The following is a 27026-nucleotide window of genomic DNA, read 5'->3' as shown; positions in this document are numbered from 1 at the left end:
CATTATTACAAAGATGACATTTCTCAGTAGCTCTTTCCTTTTTTCAAATATTCTCAGGTCAAAAAAATTCTGAATGTTGTACTGAAGTGGTTAGGGCATAAGGCTTAAAATCCTGAAGCTGTCACTTCGAAACCCACTCCCTGAGCAAGAACCTTAACCCCAGATTGCCCTCCATGCGTTGCACAGTGGCAGCCCTCTGCTCTACGTTAATTTCTCCATTGTGAGATCAATAAAGGTTAATTCATTTATTTTATTTTCATCAAGTTTTGATGGAGAATTAAAACTAATATGCATTATTTGCACAAAAATTTTGCCTTTGTGCATTTAAAAATGCTTTTATTTCACACCATATGCTGTACAATCTTATCCTAGTTTCAATATTCAGTGTCTTGATTTCATGAGTGATATAGAGGGTGAGTAGAGATAATAAATCCCCATCTCCCTTTACCTATTTCTTGATTGTTTTTACTTTGTGTATGACTGTAAATATAATTATGTATAAATGTATGTATTAATGTATTTGTGTGCATACATGTGTATGTATGTATGTATGTATGTATGTATGTATGTATGTATGTATGTATGTATGTATGTATGTATGTATGTATGTATGTATGTATGTATGTATGTATGTATGTATGTATGTATGTATATTTGTCTATACTGCATGTGTTTATATGTTATTACCTATGTCTTATTTATGTACTGTTGAAGAACGATAATGTATTTGTGAGTATGTACATACTGCATATTTGTTCTTGCAGTGAAGCTGCGCTGAAGTGGGCGGTTAGGTGTGTATGTTAAATAGATTTGCAAGCAGTACTATTATCTTTTGTCATACCTTATTTTTGTTTGAATGCACAACACCTTATGTATTGTTACTAATGTTAAAAATGTATCTATAAAAAAGGAGTTTAACATATGCTTTTTAGCAATTTTTGTCAAGGTTGAAATATTCATAACACTGCTTCATAAAGCTTAAGTGATTTTTTTTTTTAAAGGTATTTTTATTTATTGCCCTGGTTTTAATTTATTGTGGATTTTCTTTAATTTGCTTTTGCTCAAAAGTGATAAACAGACTCCCCCTAAAATATGGATAAATGTGTTTTCCAAGTTTTAACTTTTAGCTTCTGGTGTCCTTTTAATTAGATATTTCACCCCTCTTCTTACCACAAATGTAATCAATTGAAATTGGATGATGTCCACGCTCTGAACTGACTTTTGACTTAGTTTATTTATTTTTTATTTTGTTCCATTGGAGTGAAGGGCCGCATTTCCAGCTTTGTATTAGATTATATTATCTGAAGCTTTAAATTAGCCTCCTTTCTCAATTCCAAAATTAGCTTTCAGACATGTTTGGAGTCGTTTTACGATTTAATCAATAAAGCTGCAGAGGTTTTTGTTTTGAGAGGCAAAAGCTAGATGACCTTTTTCATAAAGATACTGCAACATCAGTTTTTGGACATTTTTACTGTAGGAAATGTGTCTTGATTGTTTTCTTTGTTTTATAGGATCCACGACTTAATTCATTAAAAACGGTTTTAAAAAGAAAAGAAAAAAAATCAAACTTCATGCAAAGGAATGAATACAACTTTTAATAGACCATTCCATTTTGAAGAAAACAAACAAAGAAATGCATACTAAAAATGCACTGCATATGCAAACAGTAACAGTAAAGAATATCACTTAAGGAGGTGACCTTGTTATAGAGGGAATACTTAGACTCATGAGGATATTCTCAGTCAAATAAATTTTTTATCCTTTTGAAGACCAATATGGCTAAACATGAACATCTTTCTAGCTAAAATACTTTCAAAATTTGGTTCATTAGAATTCAAGTGTTGGTAGGTTTAGAGATAAAAGAGAAAGTAAATATTTTCCATAATGAAAAGAAACAATTTAAGGCAAACAAATGATGAAATGTCAATGCCAATCTCTGGACTTGGACAGAATTTAACTGTTACTGCTTTATCATAGGAGTTTTGCACAGGAGTGAAGGATCTCAAGGCCATGAAGCTCCCGAAGTTTGTGAATATGTCTGAAAATGAAAAAATGAAAACGTTTTTTTTTTAGACAGAACATATTTTGACAGTATGTACAGAGTGCTGGCATTCAGTTTAAACAATAGTGTGACCTTCGGTATAGAACAATCAACTCATCCTAAAAACAGTCACATCCAAGCCCATCAGCCTGAAGGTGCATTTAAGTCCTTCGCAAAGGACACTTACATCACATTTAGCATTTATTGCTCAATGAAACACACTCATGCTTGGCGTTATCTGCTCATCAAATGATGCTCTTGCACATTTTAAGTAAGCCTGACACACTGTCCCTGAGCCTATGATTCAGAACATTTGTCTAAATGTAAACAGTAGGGACAGTTTTGTTTGGGGGGGGGGGGGTTCTGTTAAAATAAGACAACAGTCAGCATTAGGAGGTCAGATGCAGGTCAGCACAGGAAATGATCTGCATTAAGGAGGTTCACTGTTTCCTTCCTTAATTCTTTTGAATGCCTCACATTTGCACATAGCAAAAGAGTATGTCTTAGACAGCATCTTAAAATAAATCAGCTTTTATAATTAAAATGATCCAAACTATTATAAATATAGAAAGCTACAGTATGATGTTATCATTTCTGCATTTCCAAACTTATCATCACACAGTCAGACGAATTGTAGTGACTTTAATCAAATGTCATGTTGATACAATAGCAACAAAACTGAAGGGAAATTTAGCCATTCATTGTGCTTTCAACTCATAACCTCATCTGTATAGTAAATGACTTACAGAACACAAACATCTGGCAGCCTACAGCAATGCGATATCCGAGAGACATAAAACAGAAAAAGACATGAGGCCATACAATGCTTTTTCTTTTGATTGCACAAATTTAGATTCTTCTTGATTGATGTACACACTAGGGGATTGGTTATAGCACATGTCAACATTTGTGCATGAGTCTTAGCTATAATAAGAATTTAATGCTGGTTATTGAGCATCCATCCTACTTGGTTGAAGGATTACTAATATATGCAAACTACTCTTGCTCTGCATATGATGGATGTGCCATAGGATAGAGTTTAACAGCAACCAGGTGGTGCCAGGCTTTTCTACTGATCTTGGCTTGCTCATAAATAACAAAGCGAATGAAACATTTCTGTGTTATTTGACAGATAAAATGTCATAGAGGAAGAGTAACCACAGGAGATTGAAACTTGGTTATGGCTAACTTAGCTTAGGATTTGGCTCTTCCAAAGTCTATAGCTGATCTCTGCATCCACCCCTCAAATAAGGTAACAGTGGTATAAGTCAATATACCTATATACCTTTGACTTATACCTCAAAGGTATAAGTCATCTAACTCAGAAAAACAGCCTTGAGCATTGAGATGTTCCTCTAGCTGACTTGAACAGGATGTAAAAAGGAAGGAACAGTCCAGAATGAAGTTGGCTGCATGGAGAAATTATCCTCCAACACAAGACTAGCTTTAGCAGCAGCACCCTTACCATGTATAATAGACATCAGCAACATTAAATCAATCACCAATAATATTTTCCATAACTTGTGGACAACAGTTTCCCCATTCTACATTTTCAATGTAAATATCGCATAATGGTAGTCATATATTTAAAGATAAATGCACAATGCAAAGCTCTCTTAATAACTTGTAATGAAAAGAAAAGTGAAATAAAAATCTATGTCAGTGGTGGTTGATGGTAAATGGTCTGTACTTATATAGTATCTTTTCAAGTCAGGAAACTCCAGGGCCTTTTACATTACATTCAAAATTTAACTTATTCACACACACCCACACATGGAATTTTTTTGTATTCCTAAACTGTAGGTTGGAAAACGTGTCTATCTTTATTTAGTAGGAAGCTGGGACTTGGGAGAGAAGAAATAATGGCTGATAAACATGATTTAAAAAAGTGTCAGGTGGACTTTTAAAACTTAAGAAGCCCCACATTTGAAGATAAAAAAACTGTACATATAACAGGCCATATAGTGTATTGTGTAAAGCAACACCACAGAAAAACAGGTTGCAATCAAGAAAATTCAGATGTCAGATAAGAAACATCAAGATCAAATTGTCATGATCTGCCCTGTTAACTGGCCTTAATTGCTCATGTCACTCACCTGCCTAGTTCTGCCCAGTTCCTAATCATCTCTGATCTCATCCACCTGCCCGTTTCCCTTATACTCGGTCCAGCCCAGCCATCTTGACAAGTCATCCTTTGGTTTCTGTTTGTTCCCTGTTTGCCTTCTGTTAGTGTCGGTTTTGTCAGTTTTCGGTATTTCCAAGATTCATATCCCATTGTCCAGTAGGGGATTATTTTTGAGCCCATGTCTTCAGGCTAGTTTAATCCCTAGTCGTGAGAGCGTTTAAGCATTTCCCAGGTGATTCTGTTTTCCTGATTCTGTTTCCTCTCACCCACTGGCCCTGTCTGTCCCTGTATGATCTGCTTGCCTGAATCTCTGTCGGACTCCTGCTGCATTCTGCCTGTCTGTGAATTTCTGTCTGAGCTGGATGCTCGACGCACGGGACTCTGAACCTGCCTTCACACTCTGATGGATTCCTGGAACCCGGATCTGTCAGTTCCTGAGTGGACTGAACTGTTAATCCAAAATCAGTAATGGGTTGCGCTCCACACCTGCGGTCGCTGCTGTCGCAGTTCCACAGCAGCGCACTTCTGTTCTGTCTTTTTTTGTATTAATAAACATTTTAACCTTTCCTACTGGCTGTCTAACCTTGAATATTGGACCCATCTGTCCCGCTTTTTTGACACAACTATGGGTTCAGGGCAAATGCACCTGCCTAGTAAGTTACAAGCAATTTGTATACTTTGTGGACTAATTTTAAAAGTGAAAAAACATTAAAAAAGGATAAGGCATCAGGTAAAGAAGTAGAGACAGCGCATGCAGGGACTTGTTAAACAGGTTATTTTTGGTATTTTTTCCTTGGAAAAAACTTTCTGAGTGGCTACATGTCACATTTAAAGTAGTAGGAAAGTCATATTTAAATGGCAAGTCATTCTGGCTTAAACATAAATGTACTCTTTATCAGACTATATTGTCCCAAAAGTTAGAAAATTACTCTTCATTAAAAACACTTATCATTTATTGTAAAGTATGTAATAATTTCATATTTAAAGTACTTACAGAAGTTTTAATTCTGAGTATGACCAGACCTCTTCCTTAAAGGATTGTTCTATTTAATCCAACTTTAAAGTCTCAAAAGATTTCCAATTCAAACTTACAGTACCTACTCATTATACATTGAATTGATGAAGAATTGAACATTGGTGATAGTTAACATTGGCCAAATATTTCAGTTTACTGCGTACAGTAGTAAAATTTGTTTCCAGAATGTAAATAATGTCTTGCAGTCTGTGAATTGAGGGTGTACCTGGGCTCAGACTGACATAGTTTGCTGAGAGCAATAGCTGCATTTTGTTGCACAGCTGTCTTCTTAGCATCCCCCGCTGCGAGTCTTAGTAGAAGAAGTACAATATCAGTGCCCAGCAGGTGGGTGGCAACACCTTCCAGTTCAAAGCAATGGGCCAGGCACAAAGCTGCATTTCCTGAAATCACCTCGTCACAGCTAGAACTCAGAAACTGACGTAACATGGACAATTCTACACAGAGAAACAGATGAAACCAAACAGAGAATATACTTAATGAATGATTTCTAAACCATTAAACAGAGGCAGAAACATCATATGATATGTTTTAAACCAGTATCTTACATCAAATCAGTCTTATCCTTTACTGCTTTTGAAGTCTGTTTGTTTTTTTCAGAATTTCCTTTGTTTCAGAGATGTACTTACATTTCTTGAGTCTTTGTTAGAATTGGATATTAAAATCTTTGTCTTGGTTTATATATTTAAAACATTCTTCTATAAGATAGCCACAAGAGTTTGCTTCTATTTTAGGCCATTCCTTAATATAACTTTATTTTCTGTATGCTGGATTAAACTTCTGTTTGGAAGATCAGTTTGCAGTTTTCTCTGTCTTATCAGCTTCAGCCAGGGTCTTTCCAAAGTAATTTGTTTTTGTGTTCAGGTTAATACACATTTTTATAAAAACAAACATTCCTTTCTGGGACACAGAAACTGTTTCTTCATAACAGTATAATGGCTGGACTTTGAAGTGCAGTTCATTTTTAAGGATTATAGTTTGATCAGATAACCCTGTGACCAGGCCCTGTGACAGGCATCTAAAAATTGGATACAAAGAGAAAGCAGACCTGTAAAGGTCCACACTTCCTTATATCAAAGCTGATTTCTTTTTCTTTTACCATGATTGGAATAGAGCAAACCAGTGTTTGGGATGTTGTGAATTAACCTATATGAAACAAAGGATTTGTTTAATATTGCGTATAAGTCTATGTCTCATAATACTGGTTGTTAGCCAACATAACAAATTGTGGTAATCTCAAAAAGCAAAAAACAGGAAACATTTGTTCTGATTTTGTATCAGTGAGATAAAACATTAGGTGTATTCTAATTAGTGGTGAACATAGATTCCTTTTTTTTTTTTTTATCCAGATTAATTTCACTGAAATCTTGGAATTAATCTTGATTAAAAGGGCTTATTATTAGTTTGACGAACACGACCCTCCCCTGCGCTATATCAGATCTTGGCCCGGCCAGCATCCTCCGCATTGGCAAAGGGATGCTTTGCGTTTAGATGGTACTTGAGACTGGAAGAACTCCTCTAGTAAACTAATTCCGCATTGAACAAGGTGCAAACAGCTTTAGTCTTGTTGAGGTTTCCATTGGGAAGCTTCTTAAAAATAAATTTTCCCTGAAGCAAACCCGGTGTTTTTATAGCTGCATCCCTATCAGCACATCACGTTCAATGTGGTAATTTCACAGTAGTCCTACACAGGTTTCACTGATTTGCTGGTAACAGCCCATCACTCATTCTTATACACTATTGTAAAGATCTAATTTTAGTTCTATACTAAACTTGCAAATAGATCAAAATTTGTTTATGTCAGTTCTGCCTCGTGAATATAATGAACAGTTGGTTTAAATTATCTAATACTGCAGACTTAACACAAACCAAGAAGCCTTTTGATGCTAACAATTTAATAATTTCTCACTTTTATCAGATTTCACCAGCTCTTGTCTTGCCATGTCACTGACTGCAGTGCAAACTGTCAATGTCTTAATGGCAAACTTGGTTGCAGTCTGACTTTCTCCCTGGGAAAGTAGAGATAAAAGAGACTAGTTAACATCATACAAACCAAACACCAATTTTCATGCTAACTAAATTCACCTGAACATAAATAGAAACAAAACCCTCCACCAAATAAACCTATCAGTATATAGAGCCAGAGAATTGAGACTGATTAATGGAAAATTGTCTGAAAAGGGGTATGAAGAAGTAGGACTTGTTTTTCATACCGCCTCTCCCTCTAACTACACTTAAATTAACTTAAAGTAGAGTAACCTTCCTGTTAAATTTGTTTTTTGTCTAATATTAGCACAAAAAATCAGTTAGTTCCACCATCATGGCACCAGAGGTAAAACTATCAATACCCTTCCAGTTAACACCAAAAAGTGAAAAGAAGAGATTCCCTATTGATAGACAGTATGTGGTTCTTAAATTCACTGTCACTGGTCTGGTCTGTTAAGGCCATGTTAGCACAGAGTAGGATTTCCAACTGATAAGTCTGTCTGTCAGTGGCAGACTGACAGAATTGTGGCTGCCAGACAATGGAACCATCAGGCTCATTGGCCACCAACAGACAGCAAGCAATTGAAGAGCTTAGGCTAAGGTGGTAATGACTGAGAAGGATGGAGCAGGGACTTGAACCAGCAACCCACAATTATAGGTGGATCCTTTATATCTTGAGCCTCCGTGGCTTAAAACATTCCCTTACTACCTGAGCTGAATGTGGCTATGCAGGTAAAGAATGATGGCAGTTGAGGCTTTGAGAAAAAAAAAAAAAAACTAAGAAACTGTAGTGAATTCCGAACAAGAACATAAAAGCATAATATTTATCTTTTCCCCTAAAGAAATAAGGTCTCCACATTGGAAGACATAAGACTCACCTCTCAAAATATATATTTCTATAGTTGTTGGATTTATCCAACTTTTTAGCTGTTTGTCTGCTCCTGACAAGAACATTTTTATTTCTTATAATTTTGTGTGTGGCGCCACACTCAGCTTGTGGGAATTGCAACGATTAAATTTGTCCACAGGGATTTTACAGGGTGACTATAGATGAATAATTTAAGCCACTGAGGCTATACTGCTTAGTTTAAGCAATTTAGGAGAATTGCTCCAAGGAGGCACTACTTTCAACCCTTACTGCTTGCTGGTATCTTTTTAACATCTTTGTCAATTTTCGAAATTCCTAAGGGAATCTTTTACAAGCAGCTGTTCTTGTTTTAAAAGGAACACCACCTTTAGTACCTTTACAGATTTCTAAAATATGCATTTAAACAAAGTGTGCTAAGTAGCGTTTGCTATCTTAAGATTTAAAAAGCTTATTTAGCTATTCTAAGTAATGTATAAAACAAATAAGAATTTAACAAATTGCAATGTCTTTTCGATTGCATTTATCTTTGTACAGTTACACACTTTTAGCAGGGAGCACATGGTTTGAATGACTTTTCTTTGAACAGCATGTTGAACAGCTTTAGATGACTGAGGCAGGACATTGCTCAGAACACCAGTGGCTCCCTGTAGAGTAGAGAAGAAGGGTGATGGCATTAGAAAAGAAATTATTAGAAGTGTAAGAGCAAGAGGAAAAACTGCCCTGCAAAAAATAAACATGGCAGAAAAGATTGGAAAATCACTCATTCTTCAATTTTCTTCAATTTCAGCAACAGACATCAATGTATTTGAATGAGATTTTTTTATGATACTGCAACACAAAGTTGCTTAAATCTCAAGTGCAAAGAAAGTAATGCTGGTTTTAGAAAGCTTTTTGCTTGAAAAAATCTGAATCTAGGATGCATTTTAATCTGATAACCTGAATAACAGTTTATTAAGATCCAAATTAGAGCACCCCCAAGTGTAATTATACTTCAGTATAAATATAACTGTTATGTAAAGGATATACAGGGATTGCTAGGTAGCATTGGTGAACAGATTCATAAAGACCAAAGAACCCAGCAAACATGTAAGGGAGTATTCTTCCAGAGAACCATAAAGCAGGTAAGAGTCTTTCACACCTCATGCTCTGCAGCTTTGTGGAATTGCAGTTGGAAGGAAATCAGAAGAAATCCCTTTTGCCACATAGCATACGTGTAGAGGATATGGCAAACATTTCACACAAGATGGTGGTAAATCCCTAACCCCCTTTATGCAAAACGATAAGAACATTATGCTGAATTTAGAAGAGAAGAGGGCAGGATAAGGAGATATTTGGTAAAGGCTGTCTGGCTAATATGAGAGGAACCTGGTGGCCTCTTTGTTAATATTTTGGATGGGGCTGAGGTTAACCTTTGAGCAGCTGTAAGAAATAAACATATAGTTTGTGCTTTACTGGAATGGCTTAGATTAAAGCATGCTTTTATGGAAGAATGGCCCAGTCCAAATTGTACAACTAACAGCCCCTCACCCATCATGATATGAATGGGTTTTGGGTCGTTTACTATGCTAAATCACAAAGGTATTCATGAAAGTCATTTTTTTTTAAGTAGGAAACTTGAACAAAGTTTAAAGTCGTAGGGAAACGGCTGTTCCAACCATTGCATTTCCGAATTCTCGAATTTACACGAGTGAATAAAGTGAATGTTATTGGTCATTTATCAAGGGGACAGGATTGTTATGCCGGATGGTTTGCAAGCATGTTTGGGACAAGGAACGCTATAGACAGCGGAAACATGCAAGGAGAGTCTTGTGCCGGAGCTGCAACATATGATTTAAGATGCTATGACTGAAAAAATTTGATTGAACGATGACCGATATATGATTGGCCAAATTTAGGTGTACAAGCTGACGTATAACTAACTGGCCTGCAAAGGTTAACAAAAAAATAAACACAAAAAAAGCAGATTTTAAGACAGGATTCTTTTTTAAATAGAAATTTTTTAACTTTTGGGACAATGTCGTCTGATAAAGAGTACATTTATATACATGTTTAAGCCAGAATGATTTGACTTTAAGGCCATTCACTACCGTAACCAAGATAACTGTTTAGTGTTAATAGACAGTGCCAGACACAACCAAATCTTGCTAAATCTAGTACTAGTTCAACATGGCGGCGCCCATAACAGTAGGGCTCAGCACGGTTCAGTTGTGACTCAGTTCTCGGATAACAAAAAGCGCATGAGCAGACCGCATCTTCTCCTATTTACAACCAGCTGAATCATTTTGCAGGTTTTCAGGAGTGCCCAGCTTTGTAATTCACAGATATCATCACCTGTTCACAACACAAACTTCTTCTCAGCCTGTTAACAATAAATGGCATCAAAATAGCATGGTGCGACCTGGGATGAGGCTGAGACCAAGGCTCTCATTAAAATTTGGGTGGAGGACGCTACCCAGGCATATAAGATCCTGAATGGTATGGACGCTGCCATTTTTGTTTGCATAATTCCCACCTTGAGAGCTTCAGTATCGTGGACCGTCGATAGGAGGCAAGGAACCGTGGTAGCGTGATGTGTAAATAGTCGTAAGAACCAAGCTGGCCGCAGTTAGTTGCTCCAAGCTCGGTCCAAACTCGGCACAGATCAGTTTCGGAAAGGGTAGTCTACTGTAAATGGGGCAATTAATACATTTGTGAGGTCCATTGTCTTTGTACTGTAGTAAGATGAATTCCTGAAGGCCCACAAATATTTCAGCATTAGTTAAAGCCCTAGCTTGGTTCTTATTCTCAACAACTAGAAATCAAACTTTAAACACACATATATTTAATACAGTGAATATATTTGTACAGATCAAATAACAGAAACAGTAAACTATGAATAAGTCTCTGAACCTTCAACATAAATATTTTTACAAAAACTAATTCACTATATCAAAGGAAACCTGTTTCTAATGAGAAACTGGGGGTGAAGTACCAAAGACATGCTTTTGTTATGCTGCGTTGTAACCGCATTTGGTGATGTGTCTGCAGCCTGTCAAAGTTATCCATTTGACAATAGTTTTTTATGTAATCACCTACAGTAGTTTTACAGGGTTACGGGATAATGCTTCTTCTTTGAACAGCTTTGAACCGTGTTCAGATCTGTTCCAGTGACACCATAATTTCAAACACTTCTTATCTTGTGTATACACACATGCTTTTTTTTTTTTTTTTATCCTCTCATCAAAGCTGTCTCCTTAATGTAAAAGACAGGGGAAAACATCTCAGCTGTGCTTCTGTGATAAACCCTCATGGTGCATCAAATAGTAAAAATGATAAAGGAGCAACTGTAGGGAGAGATGCTGACTGGCTTGAAAAAAAAATAGGACATCTTTAATTCATTCTCACTACACTGCATGTGATTGTTTCGTCAAAGAGCAAAGTTTGCATCCGGAACAGGTCACCAAGTTCATAACAGAACCACAGGGAACAAAATATTTAAGAGAACTTTCACTCTCTCATCTAAACCCAAATTAGAACCCTTCCAGGAAAACTACTTTAATATAGGTAGAGCACAGAGATAAAATAAATATTATGGTCTTAAATGCCATCAAATGTTTAAGTGCTCCTGGACAAGGCAAAGCAAGTTGCTTGCCAATCTGGTAATGATTGGTGATTATCTGCTGTTAAACCTCTTTGGGTGGTTAGTATGACATAAAACATGCTACATAAATTCAGTTCATTTCCTCTCTATAAGGGATAAAATTCTTATCAAGAGATAAGTGACAGATGGGTTATTGGCAAGCTGAACTCACAGAGGTAATTGAAACTGCAGAAGAGGAAGTCACAGTTTTTTGCAACTTTAATTCTAAATGTAATGATTATTCCCCCAGTGCATATTCTGGGATTTACCACAAACTACAAAACAAAGTTCCAAGCAGAGGTTTACATAAACTGTTTAGTGAAATGAATGTCATTAAAGTCGTAGGGAAATTATATTTAAATTTCAAATCATTCTGGCTTAAACATGTACATAAATGTACTCTTCATCAGACCATATTGTCCCAAAAGTTAGAAAATTTATATATTTTTTTAAAATCCTGTGTTAAAATATATGGGGTTTTTTTCCGTTATTTTATTGAGGCCAGTTAGTTATGCATCAGCTTGTACACCTAAATTCGGCCAATCAACTTTTTATGCTGAGGTTCTCTCAATCAAATTTTTTCGGTCAAAGCACCTTGATTCATATGTCACATCTAATATAAGCAACAGTTGAAATAAGAAATAAGAATCATTTACTTTACCATTGAGTTACGTCCCGGTGTTCACGGGGATGGAGGTCTGTGTCTTCAGCAGGCGTAGAGCTAACAGAACTGGCAGCGTTGCGAGGCAAGGCTCAAACATGTACGGCTATAAGCCTCCTACACCAAACCAAGCTTCTGCCGCTCTGGCGCCCTCTTCCACAACAACTTCCTCCCCGCTTTCCTCCTCTAAATAAAAAATCTATGACAGAGGAGACTCATTCACGACCTTCAACACAAAACTCTCCTCCTCTTGCATGCTTCCGCTGTCCATAGCGTTCCTTGACAGTGTCGTTGTTAAGTGCTACTTGGTCCCAATGTAATTTCCCATTGGGAACCTACTGGCACTAAGATGCTAACTGGTTAGCAAGATGCTTCTGACAAACAGCCCACAACTAAACTTGCTTGCAAACATTCCGCCACAACAATCCTGCCCCCTTGATAATCACATTCACTTTATTCACTCATGTAAAGTCAGGCACCACTCGTAGGAATTCGGAAATGCAACGGTTGAAACAGTCGCTTCCCTATGACTTTACACTTTGACATAATGGTGCATTTGGATTGCTGGCTTTTTTTTTTTTTTGTATACACATTAGCAGGGGCATTCAAGGCAGTGATCAATGAACATGCAAGTACATTTTTGTGCCTGTATGTATAAATTGTTGCTGGGCAACATCCAAATTACATTTAAAGCTTTGGACACAACTTCTATTTGTACTGTTCTGTGTGCATTCTCATTCCATTCCAATACAAGAAAAAAACATGGGAAAGGTGCTTCATTAGGATTTTCCTTACAGTGACGATGTCTCCATCAGCATTTTTCAGCAGGTCCACACAGCAATCACAGAAAGAAACAGCATGCTCCTTTAAAAAAGGAAAAGTTAATTTTCTCATGTTCTGATGTCACAGGTTTTCTTGATAGGGCATGGTTTTTGATATAGGACTCAGATTGAGTTATGTGTCAAACTACCAGCTTTTCCAGTGGATTTCTTTCTAAGCAGTTAATTCAGTTTACAGAAAAGTTCAGAGGATCAGGGGCCTCCTGTATAAAAGTGTGCAGCTTTCATACCAAAAAGGTAGGGAGAAAAAAAAAAAAACAGTTGGATGCATAAACCCATGAGTGTTACAATGTTATAAGTCCCAGTCTGCAGAAAATCAAACACATCTCCAGAACTGCTTATATATATTATATGCTCTATATATTAATTTGTAGGCACTGGAATGCTCACTGCCAACAAATCAATATATAAAGTAGTATAAATATCTGAAAGGCACCCATTGCGTGACTCCTGTGACAGCAATGTTGTTAGGTCGTCACAGAGAGTCTTTGTCAACAACTTATTGAATAACATCAGAGATTCATTAAAGAAATCACCAATAAAAAATTTTTTTAAAAAAAGTCTACGGTTTTATTTTTTTCCACAAAGTTTGTATTTAATCTAAAAGGTTCTGTTTTTCTACTGAATTGAGCTACACAGTTAATGCTTATCAATGTTATGTTTAATAAATCATTAAGACATGAATATGACAAATTTGCAAATCACAAATTCATGCCTGAATTTTTCTTATAAAAAAACTTTCCATTTTAGAAAAACATAGATTCAATGCTCCTAGGCACAAACCAATGAACATTTCCTTACATAAACAACATATGTTGTATAAGAATAAATGTGATTCAGCTACATCTCTCATGTTTAAATAATAAAAACTCAAACTCATGCAAAAACATTGAGTTTGTTGCTCTTTCAGCTAACTAGATAGACTCATATTTCGTTTCATTAGGTGCTGGTAAAGATTTTCAATCATCCAGGTCATAGTGATTCCAAAAATGTAAAAAAAAAAACAAAAATCCACTGGACTTGGTTTCTAAGTTTGAAAACATTTCGCTTCCCATCCAGTAAGCTCAAAGCTCAATTCTCAGAAGTGATTGAAAAAAAAACATTTTTTGTGAGGTATATGGTTTGCTAAACCTTAACACTTGCTTTAAAACTAAACCCTCTAGACTCCTACCTAAGTTACATTTATGTCATAGTTACCTGTCTTACCTGCATGGCTGAAGAAGTAATTGATGAAAGGTTGATAATCAAGCCAAGCAAATGATACAGGATGCTTTTGTTCTCAGATGTCACACACTGCTTCTGCAGAAAAGCAAACAATAATCTATAGGACCTTTTCAAACAAGACAGTAACACTTAGCAGGAGTGTTAGATTTTTTTTATATATATACATATCTTAAACTAATTAACAGCAATTTACACTTCTCTAAATAAAATGGCACGTCGACAGCTGTGCACTTACGGTGGCAGTGAGAAAAGCTTCCCAGCATTCTTCCTCCTGAGCAAGCTTTTGACGAATGACTTCATCTGCAGCCAGAGAGCCAACAGCGGATATGAGCAATGTAAGGACATTTTGATTAAATCTGCTGATATCTCCCTGGAAAAGAATGAGAGAAACCCATTTATTTTTATGGTCAGATATACAAATAACCATAATATAAAATAGGATGTGAGTTTGTTGAGCAAAACCTACCAAAATAATCTTAAATGCCACAAAAAAGGAGTTGTTTGACAAATTTCTTAGCTTTAACCGAAACCTGTAAGAAATAAACAACATTTAAGGGAAATACATTCTTTACTATTGTCAACTGTGAATTGGGCAGTCCTCTCCATGATTGTAAAGGTCCGACCATAACCATAACAATACATTTTTCTATTGGTTTGGGAAGTATATACAACTGCTTTCGTTAAACTCTTTGTCCATCGGGAAACTAAGGTACAAAGATTTACACTATTCAATTTAAAGGGTTTTTTTGTTGTTTTTTTTAAACCCCTCAGCACCACTTTTGTATTCATTGCAACAGAAACATCAACAACAAAAAAAAATACCAACACTTACTCAACTCAGATTCTACAATGGAGAGGAAATTTCTTTTGGATACACCACGTTTATTTCAAACTCTCTTTGAGCTACAGACAAGGAAAATTGATCCACCCATTTCACGGCTTGACACCTTGACTTATTTCCTGCAGCATTTGAGAGCCTGAAATGTCCTTTCATGTCTGCTTCCAGGAGATGCCAGAGAGAAAAACAAGTGCAGAATAGCCTTTGTCTTTATGTGATATTAACACCCGGATGGCGCCTGTTGATTTATTAAGAATGCCATATACTGTCTTTATATCAGGACTTTTTACTCCAGCGAAGCACTTTCATCATGCGGCATATGGATATAATTTGTGCAGGGAACTGGTTTTCTCTTCTCTTCTATATAATATTTGGTCATATGTACAGCCACACGTCTTTGAGACAATTCATATGTATTAGCCTAAAGAGCACTGATTAGATGTGCATCTTTATTACCTATTTTCTGCAGCAAAGGTTTCTAGAATACAGACTGCTGTGATCTCTTGCTGCTCCTTTGATTCCGAGATGCACCACATGAGGTTTTCAGCCAACCTTTAAAAAGATCAGGAAAAAAGGGAATCATACCAAATAAGAGTGGTTTTACATTATAATTGTAAAGGGAATACGTAGGTAATTACAATTGGATCCTGAATCTAATATCAAAGTTCAACTAATTTTCATTCTTCTTTGAAAATCAAATTAAATTGCAGAGCAAACAATGAAAGACAGTAAATGGCCAGGTACTGTTGTTTGTTTTAAAGAAAACAGAGTCTGTTAAATAAGTCAAATAAACTGCGAGTGATGTCCTTTTTTTATCATGCATTAGTACTTTCTGTGTAAAAAGAATGCTGTTGTTACTAATAGTAAGATGTGTCTATGGACAACATAAATAGTATGCATACAGGTGCAGATTGAGGTTGTCAATAACCAAACGTCTGCCATGTGATGTCTCTGAGTATAGTCGCAATAATTTCAGACATTCTTTCACAACTTCAACATGGTCCGATGTTAACAGCTGCACAAGAGCCCGTCTGGCAACTGGACATTTCATCAGGATCTTCTGATTTTCATCTAACATTAGGGGAAAAAAACAAACATGGATAAGAAATGAGCAGGCACGTGCAGAGGGGGGGGCTAAGGGGGCTTGAGCACCTGCCCCTTTTGCTCCATGATCCCAATGTGCCCTTTTGGTCCTTTTTTTTTTTTTTTTTTTTTTATCTTAATTTTTTTTATTTAACACATGTACTGAAATTATTATTATTATCTTTTTTTGGCAAGAAAAATGTAACCCATGTTAAAATCTAACATAAATAGGGATCTAACATAAATAGGGATAAGTAGTTGGTTAAAAGTCTGTAGACAGAAAATAACGTCGCTGTCCCTTTAAGAAACCAGCGTTACAGGTGCAGTGTCTGGGTGACGCTGCAGTACGCAGACCCGAAGGAGAGAGCGGAGGAGGAATCGGAGAAAAAAAAGAGCGGTGATTAATTAACAGAAAAAAGTTAATATTTTAGTAAACAAAACATAATTTACCTGGTCGGGAACTGACGAGGATTTTATGAGAACTAAGCCATATCGGTTTTGGTGAGTTTTGTGTTTATTTTTCTGTATTTTCATTGTGTTGTAATTTTTCTGTTGGTGGAGAGTTATTAACTGTTATTCAGTTAATATATGAAGTTTATGAAGAAGAATTTATTTGCATAATTTGAGTATTTAAAAAGAGTTTTATTGTGTTTTTGGCCTGTTACACAGGTCAGGTTTTTTGTTTGGATTGGAAGTTTGGTCGGAGCGAGGATTACCCCTTGCTCACACTGGCTCCGGTGCGGTTACCGAGCCGACGGAGACCGCAACTCCCGCACACACCCTCTCACTGCCATGTGCGGCGTGCACATTCACAGACGGGATTCAAGATGGCGAGCCAGACCTAGAACTTCAATTCATCTTGTCCATTGAGGGAGGGACTTTCCCGCGTGTGGTACTCCCCTGCCAGAGCGGTTGGGATATCAGAAACTAGTTTGAACTGAACTAAAAAAGAACTGGAGACTGATTGAATTATTATTATTATTTTTTGGACTGAATCAAACTGATTCTTTTCATCGAACTGAGTGCCTATATTTACATTTGGACTTGAACTTGAATTTAAAGTGCCATACTTTGATTTTCATATGTTTAATTTCTGAATGTGATTTGAGTAATTGTGGTCCACTTGATTTAACTGTGTTGAAGGTATTTTGCAACCTGTAAAAGAAAGGAAAAGAGTTAACTCAGGAAAAATTTAAATCTTAAAATAGGTGCAACCTATGAAAAAGATACTGGTCTAATTAATCCAAATTAGTCTAATTAAAATATCCTAGGTGAACTAAAGAGCAAAAAGAAAGAGTGATATATTCTTTTTTTTCCTTCTCCCTTTTCCTCCCCATTTATACTTACCTCATTATTAAGAATCTGCAGAGTATTTTTGGTTTCATGTATTGTATTTTATGTGTGTTTTGCATTCATTAAATTGCCGGCCATTTTCACTTAAGCAGCGGTCTCTGGTGCTATTATTTTGCTCCCCACTCCTTAGAGCCTAGAACTGGTCCAGTGGCGCAGTTAGTGGTGTGATACCAGTGCTACAAAAACAATACAATAAGCCCTCCGGTCACATTGTTACCTTTGACCTTTTGCCGGTGACGACGCACTTGCCTCTCGCACAGTCAGATAAGGCGGCTAACTGCGGAGCTAAAGGTAGCGAACATTCCACATTACACTGTGGCCGCTGCTCATTTGGCCCTAAGCATGATCAACCATGATCGGATGGATGGCTATGTCGTCAGTCTGCACCGCCTCTCCAATGTCAACCTGAATAGAGATGTAAGTGAAACCAAATGAGCCCCATGGATGATGCAGTATTGTTTGATCTAAAACACTGTTTACTCTGTGCTTTTAGTATTTTACATTGAAAATTATGTTTTTTAATTCACAAAAAACTGTTCTGTAATGATTACAGAACAGTTTTTTTTGTGAATTAAAAAACATAATTTTTGGTGAAAATACTGGAGTAGGCTTGCTACTTGTCAGACAACGGAAAACTTTGAACGTTGTATAATTTCTCTACTTTAGTAAAGAGTAGCGGTTTAAACGGAGGAAAGTATAGGACGCGGCGCGCCTTTCTCTGAAGAACTACTGAGCGGGAGGAGAGAGCCAGATGAGGAACAGCTGTTCTTATCTATCGATTCAGTATTTTTATCATACAGACATTAGGCTGTTGTTCTTGTGTTTCCCTTAGCTTTGATTGTATGTCTCACAATTTTGTAATTTATCATTGTTCATTAAACTCTGAAAGCTATGTGACTTTGTTAATATTCTGTCCTAAAATGCGATAAGATGTGCCCTTTTTTTTTTTTTTTTTTGAGCACCTGCCCCTTTAGTGGTCTCTGCACGGCCCTGGAAATGAGTTAGACTAAACAGATACACTTGTTGCATTTGATTGCATAAACACAACATTTAGCTAATCATGCATCAGGTTTGTTTTCCACCACATCAACCTACCCCCATTGTCTTGTTTCCGGTACCTCCAAGTTTAAACTTTTTAGTTCATTGTCCACCAACTTTAAAATACATGAAATGAGCAATGCATAATTTGCTCACAAAAAATATTTGAAATAAGTTCCATTATGTTAAATATCACAGAGGGGACGTTCAAGTAAATTGGGAGAAATTTTCCATACCAATGTGGAAACATTAGAAAATTATATATAAAGACTTGCTGATTGCCACTTCCTGGGTCTTTGCAGGCCATATGAGTTAAACCTTGATCCAAGCTATTTCATAGGGATTTAAGATTTAAATGACAATTTCAAATCAAAGAGATGAATATAAATGTATTAAAATAGTATAATTTAACTTTTAAGTGTTTAAGTTCTGAGATAAAATTTCAAACAAACACAACCTCAAGTAATATGCATTATTTAATTGTAGAGTTAAGCAGACACACCACAGGTATTTTTAAAGATCTGTGACTTAAAAAAAAAAAAAAAAACCTGACAAATCTACTGATTTAGAAATGACTGTAATTCATCTTTAAATGCAGCTGCAACATTATGGGTGCATTTGAGCAGGTTGTACTCCTAACAGAGGAATCTCTTATCCTCTCAATCCAAAGGCAAGTAAACACAAGAGCAGAAATTGTAATATGTTATACAGTGTAATAGCTGTGACAGAATCATTCATCATACATTTTATAGTAGCTTTTTGGGTGGGGGTAGTTGCTCTTGTGCAGACCTAGTAGTAGAGTAAGTAATTGGACGTTTCATTAAAAGTCCCTTCTAGTAGCACGTTCCCACAAAGGTTGAAGAGACAATACTTAAGATTAGGCCATAATTGCCAAAGAGTCTAAGATTATTACTGTGTTGGTCTAATTTCACTGTTTCTAATCACATTCTGACCTCTACTGCTGCAGAAGCTGGAGATATGTCTTTAGATTGCTGAAACAGTCTTGCTAAAGACAAATTAACAGCCCGGAGTTTGAACTCACAATGAAACATAATTAATCACGTTACAAGCCTGCAACCCGCATGGAGATAAATCATGCACTGCATATAAAGTTTGCTTTTATATGTGTACAGCATAGTTTGTTACTGTATACAGTGTTAATGCTGGTGCTTTCTCAACACTGAAACACAAAATACTACAATGTCTGATGTACTAAGGCAATGATATCATTTAGTTATAGAAAAGCTTGTATAGAAGAAAATTATACTTATATTATAATTGTCTTAAATACATAGCAGTGCCTCTCTGTAAGGGGTTGTTCTGATATCAATTATAATCATTCCTAATGAATCACTATCACTATCCTAATTTATCACTAAAAAGTTATCCAACACACCCTAAGCCTTTTGGTTTTGTTGAATAATACGATTATCTATGCTTAAGTCATGTTAGTGAATATTCAACCTAAAAAATATAAACTCAGGACAGCCTAAAATTATTGTTCACCTCATTCTGAGAAATAAAACTGCAAAATATCCCAGAGACTGTTCAGTTCAATACAATGAAAGCCTTTAGAAACAAGATACAATCAAGCAAAGTAATGAGATGAGATTAACGCCCTTCTAAGGGAATTGAGGGATTTATTGTTGTTTTGGGGTTGGGGGTGAGGGGGTGTTTATTGTCCACTGGAAAGCAAAACACATCTCTAAACCAAGTTGAATGTGTTGGTATTCACCAATTTTAAGCTGTTCAAGAGGAAAAAGTAGTTGGTCCAGTTTTCAAAATTAACATTATTGCTCATTCTGCAGTTGCTAACTTAGTCATCTTTAGTTGAGGATGAAACACAAGTATAATACAATTTTTTTTTTTGAAAAGCAATGACCAAATATTGGCACCAAACAAATTTACTACGAAAAACATTTTCTGATCTTTTGTGAAAAAAGGTAATTACTTGCAGACATATGTGAAACATAAGCATAATCTCTCTTCTTAGAAACAAAGCAACCTTGCACTAAAAAATAATAAACAGCATTTTGCTAGACTACAGTCAAAGAGATAGCCTTAGGTTAATCATAAATAAAATCAATGAATAACATCCGCCTGATAGCTACGTTACTCACAGAGTTAAATGCAGTTATTCCACTTAGATTTTATTATAGATCACAGACGTCTAGGATGGGTCTTAAAATTGGACTCGTGACTTTTACAGAAACCTTCAAAGAGTTTTTGAACTCTGCTATTCCATCAGGTGGAGATCTGTCTCCTTAGATTGCAGTAGAAATCTCGCCCTTGGTGTTGGCAGATGTAATCTACATATATAAACAGCCCAGTTTTGGAACTAAGAGTAGAAATGGTCAGAAAGAAAGAGCCAAATCCTTTCAGCGTTACAGGAAGTAGCTCTGGAAAAAATATATTTCTGTTTACATAGCCTTCAGTTATTTGTTGCCATTTGCAGAACATGATTAGATAAACAAACAAATTATAAAAGAGGAAACACCTCAATGCTCAAGTGATATAAAAACATAAACTAATGACTGAATAGCTGAGAAAACTACAGAACAGTATTTGAACCTTATTTGCCTTTTATTCAGAATAAACTAACACACAGTGAAAGCTTTGTGTACCTACCATTTTTAAAGCAAACAATCCTCCAAATGTTTAATACAGAAAGGCACAGCTCTTTGCTGAGAAGATCATCTGTTTTCTGCAACAAGCCTCTGTAGAGAAAATAAACTCTAAGCTGTGATTAACATACAACTATAGTGATTACATATAAATAAATAAAGTTACATTTGCGGCCCAAAGTGTAATATACATTTCAAATATTTATTTAAGGTTAACAAAATGTATATAGAAAATTATAAATAGTAATTTTAATGAATAAACTCTAAACTCTACTAATTATTACAGAATATGTAACCACTGTAAGCCTTTTTAACATTATGTAATGGAAGATTATGCTTTAGCTGGAAAATATAGAGAAGACCTTTTCTTGTATGTTGTTTCTATTAGTTGTGGCTAGTGTCTATTTCTACCTCACACTAGCATTATTCCTGACAAATTGCACTTTCTACAGATTCATACTTCCCAGACACTGTGTTCAATCTCGATTCATGATGGCGCTAATAATGACAACAAGGAGAGCAGTGACAAGTTAATAATATCCTTGGTGATCTGTCATGAGGGACTTATAATTCTTATCTTGTACAAAACCCTCCCACTTTCTAGGACAAAAACATAAGGCTTTTATGGAGTGAAGCACTCAGCTCCATCTCTAGTGATCATCTTTTATTTTTTGGGCTATTACACAAACAGCTGGAAAGAGACAGAGGGGAAGGTGAATGATCTTTCTAGTTTAGACCATCATTGTCTCTGTATGTCCCCATTTCTCTGTCCATCTGTCAAAGCTCCAATGAGAACCCAGAGTTACCTCTCCCAGTGGTCTCCTTACCTTGTCAGCACGCCATTGCTGCCAATGATACTAAAGCTATTGTTCAGTCTGAAGAGAGTCTGTCCTGTACCTGTTAGAGGAGAAGAGCAGATAGTGGACGAAGACAGAAAACCATTCATTAGCCAGAGGAAGAGAGGCTTTACAAGAACACAACCCTTGTGTCCTTGCTTTGCTTTACCTTGCTCACTGGTGTAGAATCAAGTGTGCAAAGAAAATGCTTTATAAATTGCCTGCAGTAAAGTGTTAATGGATCCCACTTTTCTCTTACTAATGGTGTATATACTACAGAAAGAAGAGCAATACCACAAAGGACCACTTCAATAGCAGAAAGCTGCAAGCCCGGTTGAGATCCTTTAAGATCCTATCCTTTAAAATTATACTGAGTGTGAAATATATAATTGGTCATTGTTAGAAATTAGAATCAATATAATAAGTAGTTGGTTCTATTTAGGACAAAATATTTAGAAAAAAAGGGTAAGAGGGTTATGACATTGATGTATCTTCGTTTTTTTTTGTGGATTTTTTTGTGCTGTTGTTCATTACGATTCCCATGTCACTTTCACTGTTGCATAAATTTCCCCAATTTGAGATGAATAAAGTCATAATTTGGTTTCCACACTAATGAAATTAAAGCTATCATCTTTTAATTAGATATGATTGGTCCACTTTTGCTCATTTTACGTTATTATTTGGATTTAAGATTATTACAACAGACTAGTAAAAACTTTCTAATACAGAAATATAAAGAAAAGCACTCTTTATATCTATATGCATTTATTCCTGTACTGTCTGCTGTCTTTTTTGCACGATCAATAGTTTTTTTGCATATGTTCGCTGATAGCTCTCCTGGGTCATAAAAGAACTGTTTTAGCTCGACCTGAATACCTCGAATTGTAGCTCCTACCTCCTATTCATAGCTCTTATCCATTGACCTTTCGCAGAATCAACAGTAAGAACATTGTCTAGGGTATGAAAGGAGCTCCAGACAGCTGTGCTGAATCCAGAAAACATTCAGACTTAAGCCGTTTTGAAACCTTGCAGAAAACGGTCCAAGCATGATAACCAAGCTAACTGTTGAGTGAAAATGAAATGCAGCTGAACTGGACCATGCCAGACACAACCGAACTGCGGTAAATCTAGTACTAGTTCAACAGTAGGGCTCGGCAGCGGTTCAGCTTTGGCAGACCACGTCTTCTCCTAATTACAGTCAGCTGACTCATTTTGCGGGTTTTTGTAATTCACAGATCTCTTCACCTGTTCACAGCACGAACTTCTCCTCCTAACTGGGGTACTCGTACCCCAAGTGGTCCACCAGTGCATTGCAAGGGGTACATGAAATATTTTATTTATTAGGTAGTAAAAATCCAATACAGCTAGAATTTGTTTTGCTCTTTGAGGACCGAATCGAACCAAAAAGTACATTTTTCTTGTATGTTTGAATTTTTGTCTTGATGAAAACAAAGTGAAACTAACTAAGTCAGACTATATATTTTTTTCTGCATTTTGTTCCCAATTCATCAAGTTTAAATGTGATTATAAGGGAATTGAAGAGGAGCTGAAGTTTTTGAAATACAGGTTTATAATATGATTTTATTTTGTATTTATTTCAATTGAGCTGTATTAACTAACTAGATCCCTTCTGAGTTAAAATGGTTGGACTTGATTTCTATTGAATGGTTTAGAGTAGTGAACACTCACTACATACTGACTAAATATTGTATACTTTTAATGTAAGGTGAGATACATTTCTTCTTTCTAGTATTGTATAATGTTTTTAACTAATAACTGAAAAAGCATGTGTACTTATTAAGTCACTATTCTGTTAATGGTCATCATGAGATTTTCATCCTAATGAGAAACTGAAACACAAATAGTCTAACTTAAAGCAAGCATTTAAATGCTTGTGTCATTTTTTCTTTACATCTGTTTTACCAGATAATAGCATAGTATACCTCGCTTAGTGCTATCATTTTAGCAGAACAGCAGATAGATTTAACCTTTTCAGATGGTTAATGAGAGGAAGGTATGGCTTCACAAAACTAAATAGAAAATAGACTTGTGCAAAGCTTTTCTGAAGAAACACTCACAGTCAGTAACTGCCCGTGACAGGCTCTCCAATCCTGCACAGTAATAGAGGGGAGTCCGGCCAACCCTAGACAGCCTCTCCAGCAGTTGGGGCACCGCTGTGAACTTTCCCTCTCCTTTGACAAGTTCTTCCATTGCTTTCCTCTCCTGGCAATCCTTTTTCTCTTCTAAATCTACCAACTCCATGTATTCTTAAAGGGAGAGTAGGAGAAAGGAAAATAACAGAAGAGAAGACAGATTAGAGAGAAAATTATTTATCAGCATTGACCTTAATCTTATTACTGTAATTGTACACACATGTTCATATTACGTTTATAATAATAGGAACATTTTAAAGAGGTAGGGAAATGGCTGTTCTAACGGTTGCATTTCCGAATTCTCCCCAGTGGTGCATGACTTTACATGAGTGAATAAAGGGAATGTGATTGGAGTTTTTATCAAGAGGGCGGGGTTGTTATTGTGGAAGGTTCGCAAGCAAGTTTGATTGTGGCTCATATGTCGTGGATGAGTCTCCTCCGTCATTCATTTACTTAGAGGAGGAAAGCCGGGACGAAGATGTTGTGGAAGAGGACGCCAGGGAGGCAGTAGCTTCATTTGGTCTACACCAAATGGTAAAATAAGTTATTCAATTAAAAATTATTCCTTATTTCAGCAATTGCATATATTAGCTGTGACATGAATCAAGATACTATGATCAAAAAAAATTGATTGACATATGACCGTTGATATATGATTGGCCGAATTTAGGTGTACAGGCTGACTTATAATTAACTGGCCTGCATTAAGTTAACCGAAAAAAAAAAAAAAACACAGATTTTAAGACAGGATTTTTCTAAACTTTAAAACCAGCCTGGTGTCTACACTTTCTTGCCCATTTTGATTCCAACTAAAGGTAAATTTATCTGGAAAAATATAATGATGACAACAAGAAAAGCACATAAGAGCCTAATTGTAAGAGCAGATACTTAACTTACTTTACTTACTTTCCTTGTATCAGACATTGTGTTTGCATGTGTTTGCCAATTCATTAGTGCATTCAGCAGCCGTGACTTGAAGTCACATGAAGGACATGCATTACTGCTCCCTCCATCAGCTATCCATTGTTATTGTTTTGATTTTTTTAATAAATGTTGTAAATAATGTTTTTTATTTGCACTGACTAGTGTAACATTTGCTATAAACATGTCCTCTTATCATGAAAACAAAGAAAGAAAAAGATATTTTGTCATTAAAAATCGGCCTTAAAAATTGGCAGCACATTTTGTGTAGTTAGATTGATGAAAAATAATTGGTATTGGCTTTGGCCTTTTATGAAAACTGTATCAGTCGTTCTCTAGTTTCTTTCTGTTAACAGTGAGTTTTTCCTCTCCACTGTTGCTGTATACATGCTTGGTGTGAGTGACAGCTGTAGAGTTAATGACAATGCAAGCAAATATCTACTGTTTCTATCTTCCTTGGCAAGAAGGAGCATATTGTGTAAAGTCAATGACTCGATGCAATCAGCTGATTTTCCTTTTTTAACTTTTTACCAATCTGGCTGATCTGACTGAATAGTCTTTGTGAAATTATTGAGATGACATGTTTTCTGAACTATTGCAATATTACTAAACTGACTGAACTGAAATGAAGTTATTGTGAAGTTTAACCTTCCCTGGGTTAACTAACTTAATATCAATTAATACTACTCACTATAATTAGGAGATTTGGTCATGAAACCTTATTACCATAGATGACTGACTAAACATTGCATAATATTATTGAGAGATCTTTAAAGAAACTAAACTCCTTCACTACTATTTGAGCATTTAGTTTATGCAACATTTCCTTAAATAACTCATCGAAAAAATGTAATTACCTTTAACCATCTTTCCCCTCCCTGGTTCAATTTCCTGTATCTTTTCAAAGCAGCTTTTAGCCTGTGAAAAATTTAAATCTCATAATTAAATATAGTATCTGTTCTGCTAGTGTCGTCTAAACCAAACAGAACTTATCTTCAAAATGCAAAGGCATGCCAACAAGATTGATAAAGAGTAAGTACATCAAATCATCACAAATTATCCTGTAATTAGTTTTTTTACATTTTTCACCCTTATGTCAAAATCAGATTTAAACTTGTGCGCTAAAAAAAGGACCAAAATGATTATGACAGTAGATCTAAGACAAGATATTGACTAAATTACAGTCAGATAGAATACTACTGTATACATTCTTGGAATTTGTAATTACACTTTTTTTTTCTATTTTCTTTTATTCAGCCTACAACTACTGCAGCTTTGCCTTGTCTTTGGTATAGCTGAATGACATAGAGCAACTATGAAAATGATGGGATTGGATTGAATGTAATAAAAGATAATTATACCCACCTTATTATATTTCTTCAAACCCAGGTATGCTTTTCCCATATGCACATACGCCTTTATGCATCTTTCATTACACTGAAGCGAGAAGATTGACTAGTTATGAAAGAAATATCTATATCTGTTTGAACACCTATGACACTACCATTTAAAAGTAATATATTGAATAGTGTATTAAACGTTTTGAATGTATTGTATATTTAAATGCATACAGAAATAAGATGACTTAAGTAATATGACAAAGAGGCAAAGAAAGTGGCACTTGTCCATAACTTTTCATAATTCTATTTGCATCATATTTTTGAAAATCGAATAGGTTTGCAGCTTTTGATTTTACTTCTTTTTACCTTCAAGGCCCATTCACAGTCACAAATTGCCTCCTTATATCGTTTTAGCTTGATGTAGGCCTGGATAGCATAAGGCAT

At 35.8% G+C, this 27026-nt stretch overlaps 1 protein-coding gene across 1 annotated transcript; it reads right to left on the bottom strand.

The window, feature by feature from the left end:
* Positions 1–1579: 1579 nt before the first annotated feature.
* ttc12 (tetratricopeptide repeat domain 12) lies at positions 1580–27026 on the bottom strand. Its single transcript, XM_038298587.1, has 15 exons — positions 26949–27026; positions 26608–26679; positions 26100–26160; positions 24247–24435; positions 22160–22229; positions 21337–21425; positions 16137–16305; positions 15691–15786; positions 14863–14926; positions 14632–14766; positions 14379–14471; positions 13129–13197; positions 7109–7208; positions 5408–5636; positions 1580–2038 (listed from the first exon to the last, which is right to left on the bottom strand). The coding sequence occupies exons 1-15, from the start codon at positions 27024–27026 to the stop codon at positions 1972–1974; spliced, it is 1581 nt and encodes a 526-aa protein (XP_038154515.1). The 3' UTR covers positions 1580–1971.

Source organism: Cyprinodon tularosa, unplaced genomic scaffold (genome assembly GCF_016077235.1).
Source record: "Cyprinodon tularosa strain WSP-4 unplaced genomic scaffold, ASM1607723v1 ctg41, whole genome shotgun sequence".
NCBI classification, from domain to species: Eukaryota; Metazoa; Chordata; class Actinopteri; order Cyprinodontiformes; family Cyprinodontidae; genus Cyprinodon; species Cyprinodon tularosa.
Note: the sequence above shows the minus strand (reverse complement) of the source record. Positions and strands in the feature narration are given on the sequence as shown.